Genomic DNA, 17,298 nt, shown 5'->3' with positions numbered 1-17,298 from the left:
AGATTTCTTTAGGAAAATGGGTAAATGAGGGATCATGTTTGCAACCCCTGCTTAGCAAACCCCCGCGGCTTTTGAAGATGATACTTTTCAGATGAGCAATTTTAAATACTTACTTCTGCAAGCTGAGGACTTGAATCTCTTGACTTTGAACGTGGAGCCCCGCCGCCCGCCCCTTGCCCACCAGGGGGCCCCCGCTGCCTCCGCCATTTTGTGCTCCGCCCCGCCCCGCGCCGCCCCTCCCATCATGGCGCCGGGCCCCGCTCCGCGAACCACACTTCCCGGCGGGCGACGCGGTGGGCGCGCATGCGCACCTCGCACCGCGAGGGCGATCTCGGCGTGACGCGGCCGCTTCCCTCTCCTCCCCCTCCCCTCAGGTGAGCCCTGCGCGCGCCCCTGGCGGTCGCCCCCGCCCCAACGGTCATCGCTGCACCGGGGGCGCTGAGGGGCCGGGGGGCGGCCGTCAGGGTGCGCGTGACCGGCTGAGGGGGTGGGGGCGTTTGCCTCTACCCCAGGGGGGTCCTCGGAACCCTGACGGACTTCGGTGGGGCGGCTTCGGGGGAAGGGTGGCCGGCTGGGGGCGGCGTACCCCCCGTAGCAGACCGTGGTACAGGGGGCATCTGCTGGCAGCGCTTCTCTTCTACCACAACGATTGAATGCTGCTTGTTCGCCTTTACTTGGCAGGCAAAGGCAGGAAAGAACCCCTTCTTGCCCAACAGATTTCGTAAGCTAGTTCAGCAAGGGCGATATTTTACCTAACTCAGTTTATACTCATCATCTCTTGGTTGTTTGTTTATTCTTGTTTTGTTTTTTTCTTCTCTTTATAACCCTTATACACCTGTTGAATATGAAAGATTGTCTGCCTTTAGCTTTTTTTGAGATGCGAGTAGTTTTCTACAACCGTGAACTCTGAGGCATCTCTTCTCAGAAAGCGCAGTCAGGCATTGGGATGGGTTGCCCAGGGAGGTGGTGGTGTCACCGTCCCTGGGGGTGTTCAAGGAAAGGTTGGACGTGGTGCTTAGGGACATGGTTTAGTGGGTGACATTGGTGGTAGGGAGATGGTTGGACCAGGTGATCTTGGAGGTCTCTCCCAACCCTAATGATTCTATGATTCTGTGATTTAAATTTGACCTGTTCGGAAGGGAATATATTTTACCACATTTCTCGCTTTGTAGCACAACAAATCAGACTTCTGTTATTTTAAATCTCACATTTGAATGTGAGATAATTTCAGCAGAGACCTTGACTTGCCATTATGTGACTGGCAAGTTATTCAGTAGATGGTTTTTAATAAAGCCCCTCTTTAGTCTTGATGCTCTTGATGTGGGATGTTTGTTTTTGTTTGTTTATTATTTCTAATTGTAGTAATAATGGTCTGGGTTTTCATTAATAAAGCATAAATGGTTCAGACAACCTTTCAATTATACTTTTATTTATTCCTCCTAGATTCTTCTCTCTCAAAGTAGCTAAGAAAGAACAATGGGAGTTCAAGGACTTTGGAAACTGCTTGAATGTACCGGAAGACCTATAAACCCAGAAACACTAGAAGGAAAAATTCTTGCTGTTGGTATCCTTTAAAAGTAAGGCTGAGGAGCCAAATTTGTGAGGGAGGTTATTTTAACTATTTCTCTTACTTCTACGTGATCTATTGCGTTCGGCTTTTTAAAATTTTCATATTAAATTGTGACAATATTTTGATGAGTAGTTTTTATGTTTTATAATATGTGGATACTAAGACCTTTATGCTTGTTTATATTTTTTTAAAAGTAAGACTTTTCAACAAGTCTTTTAACACAAATGTTAGGCTGCAGGTTTTTGTTTTTTTTATAAATAAATGTGACACTAGTTAGGACTGGAAGATGAACAAAATTAAAATCCTTTTGTGTAAGCTTCCATTGATTACATGCTGGAAATATGTTAGAAAGATGCAGATGAAGTTACTTTTCATTTATTTGTAAACGTAACTGAGGAGATAGATACTACTTGCTGTGGGGTAGTTTCAACTTTGCTCTTTGTGTAGAGTGGCAGAGGGAAGAATTTATTTTTTTCCAAAGTTCATGAGTGTTTGGATAACCAGGGCTTCAATAGGCCAAGCCTGGAACAGCGAGCAAAAGCCACTCAGTCAAGTATGTGCGCTTTATAGAAACAGTTAATATGATATATGTGTAGGATTGCACATTATTTCTTCTTAACCATTCTTTAAGATATTAGTATTTGGTTAAACCAAGCAATAAAGGGAGCCAGAGATCGTCGTGGGAATTCCATACAAAATGCTCACCTCCTCACTCTGTTTAATCGACTCTGCAAGTTACTGTTTTTCCGAATTCGGCCTGTCTTTGTTTTTGATGGAGAGGCACCGCTTCTGAAGAGACAGACTTTGGTATGTACCTGTGCAGGGTCATTGCAATGCAAAATAGGATGTATGTCTGTTGCTAATGAGTAGAATTTTCAAATTCCTTGAGTTCTGCTTGTGCTTCTGAGCCATGAGGATGGAAGGCTTGAATGACACTGCTGTGCAGATGTTCTTTGCAGTCCCAGTTTTGGTCATCTCGTGGAGCTTGCAGCTGCTCCTTTTTGATAGATACTTATTCAGGTTTGATTTGCATAGAAATCAGATTGCAGAGAAGTAGATCATGGCGTAAGCCTGGGTGTTGCTTCAGAATGGACCTGATCTTAAAAGCATTTATACTCAGAAGCTGAAAACTACTCCTGAGTCCCACAGAGGACACCAACCCAGAAGGATTTATAGGATCTGAAGGCTGTGTCTCCACTGGTGTAGAGTGAGTTAGGAGTTGCTCTTAGGCTTAGCACACAGAATTTTTAGAGTAATTTGGTCTTCGGCATTGAGCAAAATTTTGTTGTTGTTGATTTCATGTTCACAGGCTAAGCGAAGACACAGGAAGGACGTGGCCGTGCGTGATTCCAGGACAACTACAGAGAAACTCTTGAAAACATTTTTGAAGAGACAAGCAATCAAAACTGCTCTTACAGGCAGAAGGTAGGAATAAAAATTCACAGAACGGTTTGGGTTGGAAAGGGCCTTAAAGATCATCTAATTCCAACCCCCTGCCGTGGGCAGGGACACCTCCCACCGGACCAGGTTGCCCAAAACCCTATCCAACCTGACCTTGAACACTTCCAGGGCTGGGACGTCTACAGCTTCTCTGGGCAACCTGTTCTAGTGCCTTGCCACCCTCATAGAAAGGAATTTCTTCCTTATATGTAATCTAAATCTACCCTCTTTTAGTTTAAAGCCATTCCCACTTGTCCCATCACTGCACTCCCTGACAAACAGTCCCTCCCCAGCTTTCCTGTAGCCCCTGTTAGGTACTGGAAGGTCACTGTAAGGTCTCCCTGGAGCCTTCTCGTCTCCAGGCTGAACAACCCCAACTTCCTCAACGTGTCTTTCTAGGAGAGATGCTCTAGCCCTATGATTATCTTTGTGTCCTTCCTCTGGGCTCATTCTATACTTCCCTGTCCTTCTTGTGCTGGGGCCCCTGAGATGAACGCAGGGCTCGAGGTGGGGTCTCACAAGAGGAGAGCCCGGAGTACGATTGGCTTTCTGGGCTGCAAGGGCTTATTGCTGGCTCATGTCAAGCTTCTCGTCAACCAGCACTCCAGGTCCTTCTCCTCAGGGCTGCTCTCAATCCATTCTCCATCTAGTCTGTATTTGTGCTTGGGATTGCCCTGGCCCAGATGCAGGACCTTGCACTTGGCCTTGTTGAACCTCATGATGTCCACACAGGCCCACCTCTCAAGCTTGTCTGTGTCCCTCTGGATGGCATCCCTTCCCTCCAGCTTGTCGACCACACCACTCAGCTTGGTGTCGGAGGCAAACTTGCCGAGGGTACACTTGATCCCATATACATGTCCACAACAAAGATGTTAAACAGCGCTGGACCCAACACCGACCCCTGACGAACACCACTCGTCACTGATCTCCACTTGGACATTGAGCTGTTGACCACAACTCCTTGAGTGCAGCTATCCAGCCAATTCCTTACCCACCGAGTGATCCATCTGTCAAATCCATGTCTCTGATTTAGGGGCAAGGGCATCATGGGGGACAGTGTCAAATGCTTTGCACAGGGCCAGGTAGATGATGTCACGTGCTCTTCCCCTATCCGCCAATGCTGTAACCCTGTCGTAGAAGGCCACCAGATTTGTCAGGCACGATCTGCCCTTAGTGAAGCCATGTTGGCTGTTACCAATCACCTCCTTATTTTCCGTGTGCCTTAGTTTAGTTTCTAGGAGGATCTCCGCCATGATCTTGCTGGGCACAGAGGTGAGACCAACTAGCCTGTAGTTCCCCAGGTATTCCTTTTTTCCCTTTTAAAAATGGGGGTTATGTTTCCCTCTCCCAGACATTTTTTTCCTCTTATTTACAAGTGGCAGGTAAATTTTATGTATCTATTAATCGCTTTTTTTCCCCCTAAGCAGTGAAGTTTTGCCCAGTATAACACAAGTTCGAAGAGAAGAAATTGATGATATATATGTATTGCCTTCTTTAGAGAATGAAGAGAAGAACAGGTAGGTAGAATTAAGAAAAATAGATAAAATGGCTAAAATAAACTCAGATAAGAGTATAAAAGTGTTGCTGAAAGACTTTTGACCCATGTGACTCCATAATATGTGAAGTATATTTATGTTTTATTTCAGTTTCTTTTTGGACAGATAGGATTCTAACTCTGGATTCAGAAGTCTTCTAATTATTTATTGGAAAATAACAGAACAAGCTTTCAGCCCACAGATTAGTATTCTACTCTGAATTCATGTTCAGGGCTGAAAGTGCTATCTCACTTTCTGTGACTACATCTATGTGACTAAATGAACCCGACTGTTCAAGTTGGGGTAGCTCGTGTGTGGTAGCCTGATTCTGGTTTGTGTCCCTTCATTTAGTAGTGTAGATGTGTTGAGCAAAAGTAGACTTTGTATGTACTTGTCAAATTTGTGATATCTTAAATAAGTCTAAGTGGAAACGTATCCATTAGATTACTCTTTGCACAGTTTATGTATACTTTATATACTTTCATATAATTTAAATGCTGACCGAATAAGAATCAGTTAATTATTTAAAAAGCAAAAATTATGTTCATCTCAGTTTAACTCAGAGAAGTCTGCCTTCTTGCCTTCTGTTCATACCTTTTTGAATTTTATTTATATTTGTTTGCGTGTGTGTAGTTTGCTGTTGTGTGTGAATTTTTCTATGTATCAGTGAAGGGAAGACTAATGGCCTTTTATAGGTATTTCATTTACCCAGGGAAATATCTACATCTTTTTTCTCTTGTGATTTTTAGCTCAGAGGAGGAAGATGAAAAAGAATGGGAAGTGAGAATGAGCCAAAAAAAGATACTGCAGGTAAATGCATTCTAATTCCCTTGTTATTGAGAGCTATCCTGTATTTACATGTTCTGTTTAAAAAAAAAAAACAAACAACAGTGTTTGGGTTTGCGGTTATAGGTCTTATTAAAGCATTATTGATAAAGCACACAAGTTAATTTTAAGGATGCCTTGTTTTCCTACTAACCAGAAAATGCAAATGAAATTTTCTTCTCTAGAATACAGCAAAATAGGATTTTTAAATATTTTTTCTGGATAAGTGAAGAATTCTTTTTTGTAATGGCAAAAATGGAATGTGTGCATTTCATGAGATGTGTGCAAACGAAATAAGACAGCATCCTTAGCAGAATTTGCATACTTCTCCAGATAAGAATTGATGTTGAAACACTGGTCTTTGAGTTTTCACAGATAAATTCTGTATTCTTTTCTGATGCGTTCATCTCAGGAGAAGAGGAGAAAATAAATACATCATTTAAGCAGAATACATATTCAACAGTGACATTATTGTTTTTTCATGCAAATGAAAAACAAAAATAAAAAATTCTTTTGCAAGTATAGTTAATGTTTGAAGTAGTTTGCAAAAAAAAACCTCATTTGAGTGATAAAATCAGACTTGCTGAGGCTGTAAAACTTGTTTATGTGATTCATACTAAATGTCTTTTTATAAAAAGAACAAAACCAAGTTTTTAAGTTATAGCCTATGGAGTGTATGTCAATAATTAGGTAAGTATTTGGTGCTCTAGTTTTTTCTTTACTGTTTTTTTTTTTCACAGTATAGGAAATAGCAACCATGGTTTTGTAGGTGTTTTTTTCAATTTGAAATAATAATGGAAATACTTCATAGTTATTGATGGGTGTTAATACAAAATAAATGTTTCTTTTTCCATTTTTATAGGAAGAATTATTTGAAAACCCTCATTCTATAGATATTGAGTCAGAAGATTTTAACAAGCTGCCTCCAGAAATAAAACATGAGATCTTGACTGATATGAAAGAATTTACAAAACGAAAAAGAACATTGTTTGAAGCAATGCCAGAGGTAATACTTTTTAGAATATTTTTAGAATAGTTTTAAGTCATTAGAATGGAGCTATTGCCATTAATGCAGATGAAGACTACATAAGGGTATCACATCTGCAGAGCTTTACTCCCAAGCCTATTTAATGAGAGATGTTATGTTGAGGGGGAAAGAAAAACAACGAGGTAATAACTCTTAACAGATCCTTCCCATGTGTGCATTCAGTGTCCTATCTCTTGATTTCTACTAAAATTGGCAGAGCTAATTCAGTTTGGCAAGAACGAATAAATCACGCTGTGCCTCATGCCTCAGCAGCATTATGCCCAAGGTTCCAATTGCAAGAATGTATCACTAATGTGGATAAATCAGGCAGAATGAACACAGCTTGAATTCCAAACCCTCAGGTTGTTAGGGAAGCTGGCAGCTGGGAAAAGACCTTCATAGCTGTAACTCAGGCAGATGTGATACTAAAGCCGTTCAGAGACAAACAGAGAACCCTACAGTGCTTACTTCTAGATCAGCTATTCAAAGCACGGTTAGATTTTTTTAAAGTGCAGTATCTGTCAGATGAAATGATAGCTTGTGCCAGAGTGTACGCTAAGGAGCATCTAGTGGTGGGCAACATCTTAAAACCACCCACATATGGATTCTGTGAAAATGGTGTTGCTTTTAAGATGGGGACCAGGCCCATTAGCCAGCTAACCTTTGTTGGTCATGTCACTTACGTCTCATTGTGTTTAGCCAGCATTCAAAACTATTTACCTGTTAGACTTCTAATGTGCGTTACGATGCTAATAGCACTTTTGCTTGGGAGTGCAGCAGTCAACAAAAGACAAATGTTATCTGCTTAAAGGAAATAGGAAAATATTTCTATTAAAAGGCTCTCATGAGCGTGGTAAGTGCACTTGCATAAAGGTACAGCTGGTGGCATTTTATTTAAATTTACTTGGACTATTATTTTTTTTAAGGAGTCCAGTGACTTTTCCCAGTACCAGCTTAGGGGTTTGCTTAAGAAAAGCAACCTCAATCGGTGCATAGAAAACGTAGAAAAAGAATTGAATCAACAACACTCAGGTCCAATCCAAGAACAGTACGAAAATGAAGGTGGTTTTGTGAAAGAAGTGGAATCTAGAAGGGTAATTTCTGAAGACACTTCTCACTATATCTTAATAAAAGGTATGTCAGCTCTCCATTTTATAAAATGTCTTATTTCGTGTGTGCAGTCTGCAGCCATTAATTTTAAGAAAAGCATTGAATATTGTTTACAGGTGTATGTATGAATTTTGCAGTGCTGTTAGCTATAATTAATTATGATCAGCAAATGTAGAAAACTGGTTTATTAACTTTCAAATGAACTTTTTCCTCATGTAAGATGGAATGCTAGTATAAAACGGTCTTTTACTGAAATGTTTCTTTTCAGGTATTCAAGCAAAAGAAGCTACTAGTAGAGACTTGGAAGCTACTGCAGGACCCTCATCGAAAACGACTGAATTTACGAAGTTGAATAACATGAATGAATCTCCTGCGAATGCAGGAGTAGTTGCATCTGACAAGTTGCAGACAGAGAAAGATAAAAATGTAGTAACAGCACCACCCTCTCCCCAGACTTTGCTTGCTATCCAGGCAGCTATGGCGGAAAGCAGCTCGGAAGAAGAATTGGGGTACAAAGATGAAGGACGCTTGAACGTTGTCCCATCTATAACAGAGGAAGGCAGCGTGTCTCCGAGAACATTATGGGCAATTCAGCGAGCTCTGAATGACGACGATGATGATGATGAAGAGGAGGAAGTTGTTACTGTTAGAACTGATAGAGTGCTAACAGAAAGGTCAGAAGTGAAGGATTTTCTGCTTAGTAGCTCAGATGAGGAAGATCATGTTCCTGAAGTACGGGAGGATAAAAAAATACCTACGTCTGCAATTCATTCATCAAACCAAGTGATTATGCAAGACTCTGAATTTGGACAAAAGAGTCAGGAGTTGGAAAAAAATCAAATTACACCCAAGGGCACCAGTATATCCACAGCTGAAAATTATTCTTGTGTTGATGATGCTAGAAAAGAAAAAGAAGATGATGATAAAGAAGAAAATGATTCAAAAATGAACTCAAATTCTTTGGAAAACAAGGATACAAACTTGTGCATTCAGAAGCCAAGCTATTCCCCTGCAGAAACTAGTATAGAGTCTTTGCTTCACAGTGAAGCAGCAGACCTTTCTGAAACTGAGGAAAACTTGAAAACTTCTAAAAATATAGAGGAAGTAATTTTACAAACAGAAGAGAATGTATCTGAGGTACAAAAGGAAATTATTTTTTTTCCACCAGCAGAAGGTCCTAAGGAGGAAAGAGAAGGCATAACACAGTCTGAAGACAGTGATTCTGATGGTATGTGTTTTTTAATCATATAAAAAGATAAGAAAATATGGCCTTGTTTTATTTGAAGTCAATTTAACCTTCTCTTTTAAGAAATGCTTTAAAACACATCCATTCCTGCATACGTATGGATTGGGAAAAAAATCTGAGCTATATTTTCCCCTTGGGCTTATGCTGTTTTGTTGAAACCTGGGTATACGATATGGAGGAGGACAGCATGCTGTTCTGTACCTTGAACGTGATTAACTGGTGTATGGAATGGTCAACTACTTGGTTTCTGTAGTTTCACAATCCTTATTTCTGTTTTTTTGCATTTAGCAAGACAAAACTAAGGAGTTTATTTTCCTTTTATAGGAAGCTTTATTGAAGTGGATGCTGAAATCAGTAATGAGGGTGATTCACCTACTAAATATGATGAGAGACTGGTTGAAAAACCAGCACTTTCAGAAATGGAGAAGGACAGACAAGATGTTGTCACGCAGGACTTGCAGAAGCAGTCTGATGGAGCGCAGCTGACAAACAGTCAGAATGCTGAACAAGAAAATGATGGTAAAGACGCAGCAGATGAGTGGCAAGACATCAGTTTGGTAACTCCTTGTTATTTGTTCTGAGCTGGTAATGAAGTGCTCTGTCCCCAAATACTTTTTAAGGAAAACCATTGGGCAGCTCTTTACCATTTCATTGTTTTCATATATTCATTTTAATTTTATGGGGGCTGATTTTTCCTTAAAGATTACAGTTAACCATAATCTCTCTGAAATTGGAGGGAAAATGTAAGGTTTTAGCACTCTGGTAAGAAGCCTTATCTATGGTCTTGTAACTTACTGCTTTAGAGAAACTATGACAACTTCTTAGCATGAATTAATGGAGCATATACTATTAGAATAATGATAATTGTAGACTTAGGTGTCCTTAGGCAAAGTACGTAGTAAAGTACTAAATTGTTGAAATGACCAAAATCTTGTTTTGTTTTTCAGGAAGAACTAGAAGAATTAGAAGATGACCTTTCTGTTGAGCAGGATGTGCTTCAGGCTCAAAAACAGCAGCAGGAGCGTGTTGCTTCTTCTGTAACAGGACAGATGTTCTTGGAAAGCCAGGTAGTATTTTTTGAATCATTTTGATATGATGTAGGGTAAGATGTGTCCCCCCACCCTCGTAGTTGAACATTTTCTTAAAAGCTGTTTGTTATTTTCTTTAGTTATGGGTCACCTTTTCTTCCTCTTAGAAGCTTGTTTTCTTCAGTCTGCTTGATTTTAAATATTGAACATAATTGAGATTAACCTTCAATCCCAACAATTTCAAATAAATGCTATAACACCATAAAATGATATTAAAATTATGAGTAAATTAATATTTTTAAAGCATCAGCCTTTTAAGGTTGTGCCAGCTTGATCTTTTTAAGGAATCTCACCAGTAATACCTGCGTAAACCTGTAACTGCTGTTAGAATATTAACATTGAAAGGATAATCCAGTCAAATGGAAGGACTACTTGAAATACAGTGTAAGTTAATGCAACTGTAATATAGTACAGTAGTGATGGCATCTATGATGCAGTAAAATTATGCCAACAAATTCTGAGACATACATGTAAGTTTGTATTTTTTTTTTGTGTGTGTAAAAGGAATAATTAGGGTGGCTGTAAAGTGATCGAAATTTTTCTTTCTTATGTTAAATATTTGCTCATACTTGTTTCTTCAGATGATTTTTTTGAAGGCCAGGAGATTGTGCTTCTGTAATATCATGTGCCATATAATGGTACTGCACAACATATACACTACATATATGCATATTAAATATATATTTAATAAAATTTATACCTTTAGCTTTTGCAGTGATTATTATAAATCCAGATTGTATATAATATAATATTATAACATATACAATATCTTCAGATTATATATATTCTAGATTGTTATATCTAGATATGTTCTATAGACATTCTATTGGGTGCAGGAGTGTAAATGGAAAGTATGATTCCTGGAGATGAAGCAATCCAGAATTGTGTAACACTTGTATGTAAACCTCTTGTGTATGAGATACTTAACTGAGGTTAAGCAATGTATTCTGTAAAAGCAGATCGTGTAAAATGTATCGAAATACATGTGTATCAAACCACCATCCAGAGGATGGCTAGTCTGCTTGCTGTTAGTTAGCAGATACACATATTTCTCATAGGCATTCTAGCTATTTTCTGAGCTAAGGTGATGACTAATTTTATTTTATTTTTTTTTAACCTCCATCTTTCTTTCTTCGTGGAGTCCACATAACTATAATGCATGGACTTTTCTCCATGGTAAAGTAGTGGCTGTAGAAAGTACAAAACTTGAGCTTGTTTGTGTGATTAATACAGGAGATTCTCAAACTCTGCAGCAATAGTGTGATCAAGTGGTGCACTATCTTCTTGAGATGAGTAAGTGGGATTTCTGCTTTGACTTAACTGTACATAGTGCTCTCTTGTTGAAATTAAGATTTGCTGTGAAATATTAAATACCTCCCAAGTGTGAATCTAGCAGTTTTGAGTCATGTAGAAAAACATTAAAATTTCATTTTTCAGATGAAATATTAACTGCTTTGTCTCTTACAGGAGCTCCTCCGTCTGTTTGGCATTCCATACATCGAAGCTCCAATGGAAGCGGAGGCACAGTGTGCTATACTGGACCTCACTGACCAGACCTCTGGGACAATCACTGATGATAGCGATGTTTGGTTATTTGGTGCACGGCATGTTTATAAAAATTTCTTCAGTCAAAACAAATATGTGGAATATTATCAATACATTGATTTTCAAAACCAGCTAGGTAAGGCTCAGCAACTGATCTGTTAGATACAGTCTTTGATAGGACAGCTTTGCCACATATCTTTTTGAAGTTGAATTCCCTACAGGATTCCTACATAACAGGTGTATAAAATGTCTGTTATTTGGAAAGTCTCTAAAGAAATTCAATTGGGTTGCTGTTTTTAATGCATGATGCAAATTCAGTTGACCCCTCTGAATTTGCAGCTGCCTGGTACACCTGCATTTAATGCAGTGAGTTAGTGTGATGATCAGTAAAGGCTGGAGGCATGAACTACAGTGCCAGGTTCTGGGTAAATGTCAGTATGACTTTTCTAATGTGGGAAAACTGTATTCTGATGTCATCAGATTTGTAACATTCTGGAAATGGAAGTTTATTTTGGACATAATGACACATAATGATTAAAAATGGATCCAGTGTACTTATATGCTCTGTGAAAAGTTTTTTGTTTTTTTTTTAGTTAGTATTGACAGTTTTTTCTTCTGATTGTTCTTGTACCTATCTGATCAAATTGTTGCTAATTATATTGAACTGTTAAGCTTCAGTGTTGTCTGAAGTGTATTAAGGAAAATATGAGCCAATTTTTACAATTTTTTTTGTCTTGAACATAAATGTAATGGCAGAACTCAGTTAAATTCAGCTTTGACATTTTTGGGATATGGTCTTTGAAATAATATTCTAGTCCTTCAGCATGTAAAATTACACATTTTTTATGTGGTGAAAAATGTTTTTGATTTATTTTCCCAGCAAGCTGAATGAAACTTTCCCTACTTATTTTAGGTATGCCACTGTAGTTTACTTGTAAAGAAGTTCTGCAAAAGCACACATGATTTTTAGCTGCTACTAATGCAATAAACCAGAGATGTTATTTATTTATTGAAAAATAGTCATCATCTGTCTTCATGTCACATTCCTCTGCAGTCTTTTACTGCTACTCCCTTTCTATGCATTAAACAGTTCTTCTTCTTGCCTGACAGTTAGTGAGTATCCTGACTGGCATTCTGATGGGGGCTTAGACACACGTTCCTTCTTTTCTCCACAGGAATATTTATTTTTGATGTAAACTCCTGAAGTTAGTCACTGCAAATCAGTCTGGTTGTCTCAGATCTTATAATGTACCCAGAAGAAGAGGTCAACTGAGTTCTTTCTTCTTTCTAGCTGTTTTTGGGGCTCTTTTGGTCTATTGGAGTAACTGCACTAGCACAGAGCAAATGACTTCCAGTTTGGGAGCACTTTCAAAAAGCAGAGGTGTTGATATTGTAGACTAGAATTCAAAACTGAGGATTTGAATATTTTTATTGCTGATTCAGGAATTGCTAAATTCAGGTTGGCATTAGATGAGAACAGGACAGTAACTGGAGAAATATATGTAAAATATTATCTCTTAGCTCTTGAAGACCATAGGGGAAATCTGGATTTCTGCACTGTAATGCATTAATTTTGGCAAGATGTGCTAAACTATGCTAAGCTAGCAAATACAACTATGGTGCTTGAGCTAGCAGTAGCATATTGACACTGCTCCAGAATATAATTTAGCAAATTCTGATGTTAATGCATCTGTATTTCTTTTGTCGTTTGTCTTACGAATTAAAAATATTAAATTTTCTGGAAGAGAACAGATGCAGAATGCACTGGTTATATTTGGTTTACTGTCTTTCACAGGGTTGGATCGAAGCAAGTTAATCAATCTGGCATACTTGCTTGGAAGTGACTACACCGAGGGCATCCCAAATGTTGGCTTTGTAACAGCGATGGAGATCTTAAATGAATTTCCTGGGCGTGGACTGGAACCTCTCATAAAATTCGCGTATGCTTTGTTGTATCTTTTTCATGTCTTTCTATAATATGAATGTTAGTAAATACACTTTGCTGCTGCTTAAGCATTCAACAAAACATATGAGCATCGTTAAGGACTCTGAGTTAACTATAAAATATGTGACTCGTTGTATCGGTATTTGAAATGGCAGGTAAATAAAATATGTTGATACAGCAATTACCACGAGACTAATGAAGATAATAGAACAGCTTTAGAACTGCGCAACTGCCTCTGAGTTCATTGCAGAGCTGGATCCCTAGTGGAGTGGAGGTTGTTTCTCCCTGAGTATGTGAGAAGGTCCTGTAGCTTGCTCATAGAGAAAAGAGACTTGATGAGTGAGGAATGGATGACCTGGAAAGAGACAGACAGGTAGGCTGTGGGGAAGAACAAGGTTTGAAGAATGCCATGCCAGCTGTATTGGCAATCATGAGGATGGTTAGAAGTCCTTTTTAATTTTTCCTTTTCAAAAAAAAACCCTCCAAAAATGATTGTTACATGTGGTATGTCCTTCCCAAATAAGACTGAATTTAAGGCCTTCTGTTTAGCTGCTTAGGGGGAATCCAGGTGACGTTTGGTACCTTGGCTGGCAATAGCTGTATTGACTGTATATGTTTCGTCCTTTCTGCTTTCAGGTTATACGTCCCTTTGGCCATTTTTATTTGAAAATTTCCTACCTCATGTCATGCAGCAACTGAAGTAGGGAGTCTGATTAAAGCCATTTAAGTTAGCATGGATGCTCTTGACATTCCAAGTTACATTTTATGGGGACAAATGAATGCTTTCCTCTGTTTTTCAGTGAGTGGTGGCAGGAGGCTCAGAAAAATAAGAAAATGAGACCTAATCCACATGATACCAAAGTCAAGAAGAAGTTGCGGGAGCTGCAGCTTTCTTCAGGTTTCCCGAATCCAGCGGTAGCAGAAGCGTACCTGAAGCCTGTGGTGGATGAAACAAGGGGTTCGTTCACCTGGGGGAAGCCTGATGTAGAACAGATCAGAGAATATCCTTTTACTATAAGACAGGAGTTGTTAGCTAAAAGTATCCAGATTAAAGTTCGTAAGGCTAGGTAGTGACTCGGTAGCAGTGTGCCAAATTCTTAACGTCTCATTGGTGTGAGGGGCCTCCTTGCCCCAGCTGTGTGCGCTCTCCTACGCTGATACCAGCTCTGGAATTGAAAAGAATGTAGCTATGCACATATGGCATTTGAGGCTGTGCTGCCCTCCTGCTTCACTTTGAATCTGGTCTCATAGCTGGACTGAGCAGCTTGTTGTGACGTTATGCTTCTGTAACTGTTCTGTCTTTCACATGTGAGTTTCAAAAGCTATTTATTTACTGCATTCCTTTCAGTAATGTCTATTTCTTGCACCGGTTGCAGCTTGAGCTGCAGTGAGTTGTTGAAAAGTAGATGGCAATGCGTGCAGAACTAATAATGTTTTAAACAGTAAATGAAAATTTCAGGGTGTGCAAATGTAAAAGTAATTTATTTACAGGTATTGCATTTTACGGCAGTACTGTATAGCCAAAATGAGCTTTTTCTTCCTGGAAGCACACTTTGGGTAGTGCTGGTATTAGAGAAGTTCTGTAACAAACAGATGTGATGGCATGATGAACACACATCAAATAATATTAGAATCATCCACATAAGTTGGGTTTAATAACTTGAGGCATTTTGTTTGTTTTTGTAGTAGTAAAAATGTTGACATAGAGTAGCCTTCCTCAGGACATCGGTTATTTGAGGAATTTTTATTTTGTGTTTACAAAATAGTAGCAATAACCATTTTTAATGTTCCTTAACTTTCTGCACATTCTGTAAGGATCATTTTGGCTGGACAAGGACAAAGATAGATGAAGTCCTTTTGCCTGTGATGAAACAGCTGAACTTGCAGCAGGTAAAGTATAGAACTGTGTAAAACTTAAGCCTAGCTGGAAAATTGTAAAAGATCCATTTTAAAATGAACAGCGAGGCTTTAATCTAAAAATATATTTATTGGAAGCTAGAATTCGACCATATTTTTATCTTTTTTATAAATATATATAAATAAATACAAATTATATATATATGTCAGTAAACAGTTCTCTAGACTTTGTTTCTTTATGATTTGGGTGTACTGTGAGGCACTCTATGTAATTTCAAAGGTTGTAATTTCAGTAGTTGGTTTACAAACTGGTAATCTATCAAGCAGCTATCTCAAGTCCAAGTTGCTGTTTGCTCCAGATGTAGCTGGAACTACAAGTACCTCAAGTACCTTTTGTGCTTTTAAAAGACTGTGTTTTGTCTCTTAAAATGATTTATAAAAATGCCCCTAAGACTTTGGTAAAGTGAAACGGACTATTGGGTACCATACCAATCCTTTAAGGAGTACAGACTGAACCATTGACCAAGAGCCCATTTATAATATTACTCAGCTTTACAAATAAACATACTGTCAGCTTTCATACAACTTAAAAGTGAATAGTGTTGTGTGCTGAGCTACTCTAAAAGTTATTTGCAGAACGGATTACCTAAGCTAGGATTCTTTTCTCCTTTTGCTACCAGCAAGACGTAGCCTGCACCATTCCCCTAGGCTGTCTCTAGTCAAAGGCTTGAAAGGTACCACAAAACTGTCATTAGATCCATACACTTTCAGGTTGACTGGAACAGCCTTTGGAAGTGTCTGTCTCCTTAGCTGATTTTAGGGAGACCGGAGAGGACTAGTATAGTCTATACAGCAAGCCTGGCTATAGTTGAGTAACAGATCCATTGTGTGCAACTGCTTCTAGTCCTACTCTCAATCTCTCTACTGTAGCAGCATGTGTTTGAGCTCAAGTTCAATGGCAGCATTTTGTTGCACTGGCATATGCAGGTGTGAAGTGTTGTTAGCAGTATTTGTTAGTAAATGTTCTATTGTTTTAACGGCGTGCAGCTAAGGACATGTTTGCAAGGACGTACTTAACACTGCAAAGGTTCTCTGTATTAGGGTTGAAAATAGCAATGTATATCTAACCATAATCACATACACAATGTGAAATTTTTATTAACTGGAGTTTGCCCTTAGTTTCTATGAAGGTTCTTACTGCATAATTTATTATAAAAGTACAGGTATTACTGTAATAATACATCTTACCCATATGCATACTGATTTCATTAGTCATTCGTCCTGCTTTAGTTTATGATGCTTTACAGTATATCTTAGATAACAACTGAATTCCTGTCACAAAACATCCAAAGCTGTTTCACTGTTTTATTTTTGGTAGACTCAGCTTCGAATTGATTCATTCTTCAGACTAGCACAGCATGAAAAACAAGCTATTAAAAGTCAGAGACTACGCAGAGCTGTGACTTGTCTGAAGAGAAAGGAAAAAGAAGAAGCTGATGAAATTCGGGAAGCTACTGCTGTTATGGAGAAAGAACTTAAACAACATGAGAAAAGGAAAGGGGGAAGTACTTCAGACTGCTCAAATCATCAAGCCATGGCAACAGAAATCCAAAGTGGAAAAAGAAGGAAGCATTCAGATTTCAGAAAGGAACCTTTATATGGAGGCGGTTTTGTTGGGAATTTGCATCTCTCAGAAACTTCTAGTGACTCCTCAGCAGAGGAAGTGGAAAGCAGAGATTTAGATGAGAGCAAAAGGAGGAAAATTGCTTCTAATGTAGAGAAAGCAGACCATAAAAAGGGGTACAGTAGCTCAAGTGGTGAGGATGAAGAACTGGGAAACCTGATCATGGTGACTGCCAAATCTGTGTTTGAGGGCAGAAAACAGAAACCACAGAATAAGAGAGGAAAAAAAAAGAAAAATCCTTAAAGAAAAAAAGTCTTAAAGATAGATTGGGTATGGGTTTTTTATGACTTAAACTCTGTAAGTATTCTAATGAATTTGTATATAAAAAAAAATAAATTATTCATCTGCATTTATCATGCATTGTTTTGTGTCCAGAATTTAAATAGCAGGGATTTTAAACAACGGGAAAAAATAATTCTTTCAGCA

The 17,298-nt window shown here is 38.8% G+C and overlaps 1 protein-coding gene across 4 annotated transcripts; it reads left to right on the top strand.

Moving 5' to 3' along the window:
- Positions 1-235: 235 nt before the first annotated feature.
- On the top strand, positions 236-17,221 carry ERCC5 (ERCC excision repair 5, endonuclease). 4 transcript variants are annotated; one of them, XM_066985976.1, is made up of 16 exons: positions 236-374; positions 1,444-1,564; positions 2,202-2,377; positions 2,880-2,995; positions 4,435-4,527; positions 5,295-5,355; positions 6,233-6,376; positions 7,324-7,531; positions 7,776-8,735; positions 9,078-9,310; positions 9,701-9,820; positions 11,309-11,522; positions 13,182-13,326; positions 14,132-14,334; positions 15,139-15,221; positions 16,567-17,221. In XM_066985976.1, the coding sequence occupies exons 2-16, from the start codon at positions 1,477-1,479 to the stop codon at positions 17,113-17,115; spliced, it is 3,393 nt and encodes a 1,130-aa protein (XP_066842077.1). In that variant the 5' UTR covers positions 236-374; positions 1,444-1,476; the 3' UTR covers positions 17,116-17,221. The 4 variants fall into 4 exon arrangements, with proteins under 4 accessions (XP_066842077.1, XP_066842091.1, XP_066842084.1 ...); XM_066985990.1 differs by lacking the exon at positions 236-374 and adding an exon at positions 393-721 and having other exon boundaries at positions 14,132-14,370; positions 15,147-15,221; positions 16,567-16,782; XM_066985983.1 differs by lacking the exon at positions 236-374 and adding an exon at positions 395-721 and having other exon boundaries at positions 4,438-4,527.
- The last annotated feature ends 77 nt before the right edge of the window (positions 17,222-17,298 follow it).

This window comes from Anser cygnoides, chromosome 1 (assembly GCF_040182565.1).
Source record: "Anser cygnoides isolate HZ-2024a breed goose chromosome 1, Taihu_goose_T2T_genome, whole genome shotgun sequence".
Lineage (NCBI taxonomy): Eukaryota > Metazoa > Chordata > Aves > Anseriformes > Anatidae > Anser > Anser cygnoides.
This window is presented reverse-complemented; position numbering and strand designations above follow the sequence as displayed.

Coding starts and splice junctions, on each gene's coding strand:
- ERCC5 (XM_066985976.1), top strand. CDS start 1,477: ATGGGAGTTCAAGGACTTTGGAAACTGCTTGAATGTACCGGAAGACCT. Junction 2,378..2,879: donor TTCTGAAGAGACAGACTTTG/GTATGTACCTGT, acceptor TCATGTTCACAG/GCTAAGCGAAGACACAGGAA. Junction 4,528..5,294: donor GAGAATGAAGAGAAGAACAG/GTAGGTAGAATT, acceptor TGTGATTTTTAG/CTCAGAGGAGGAAGATGAAA.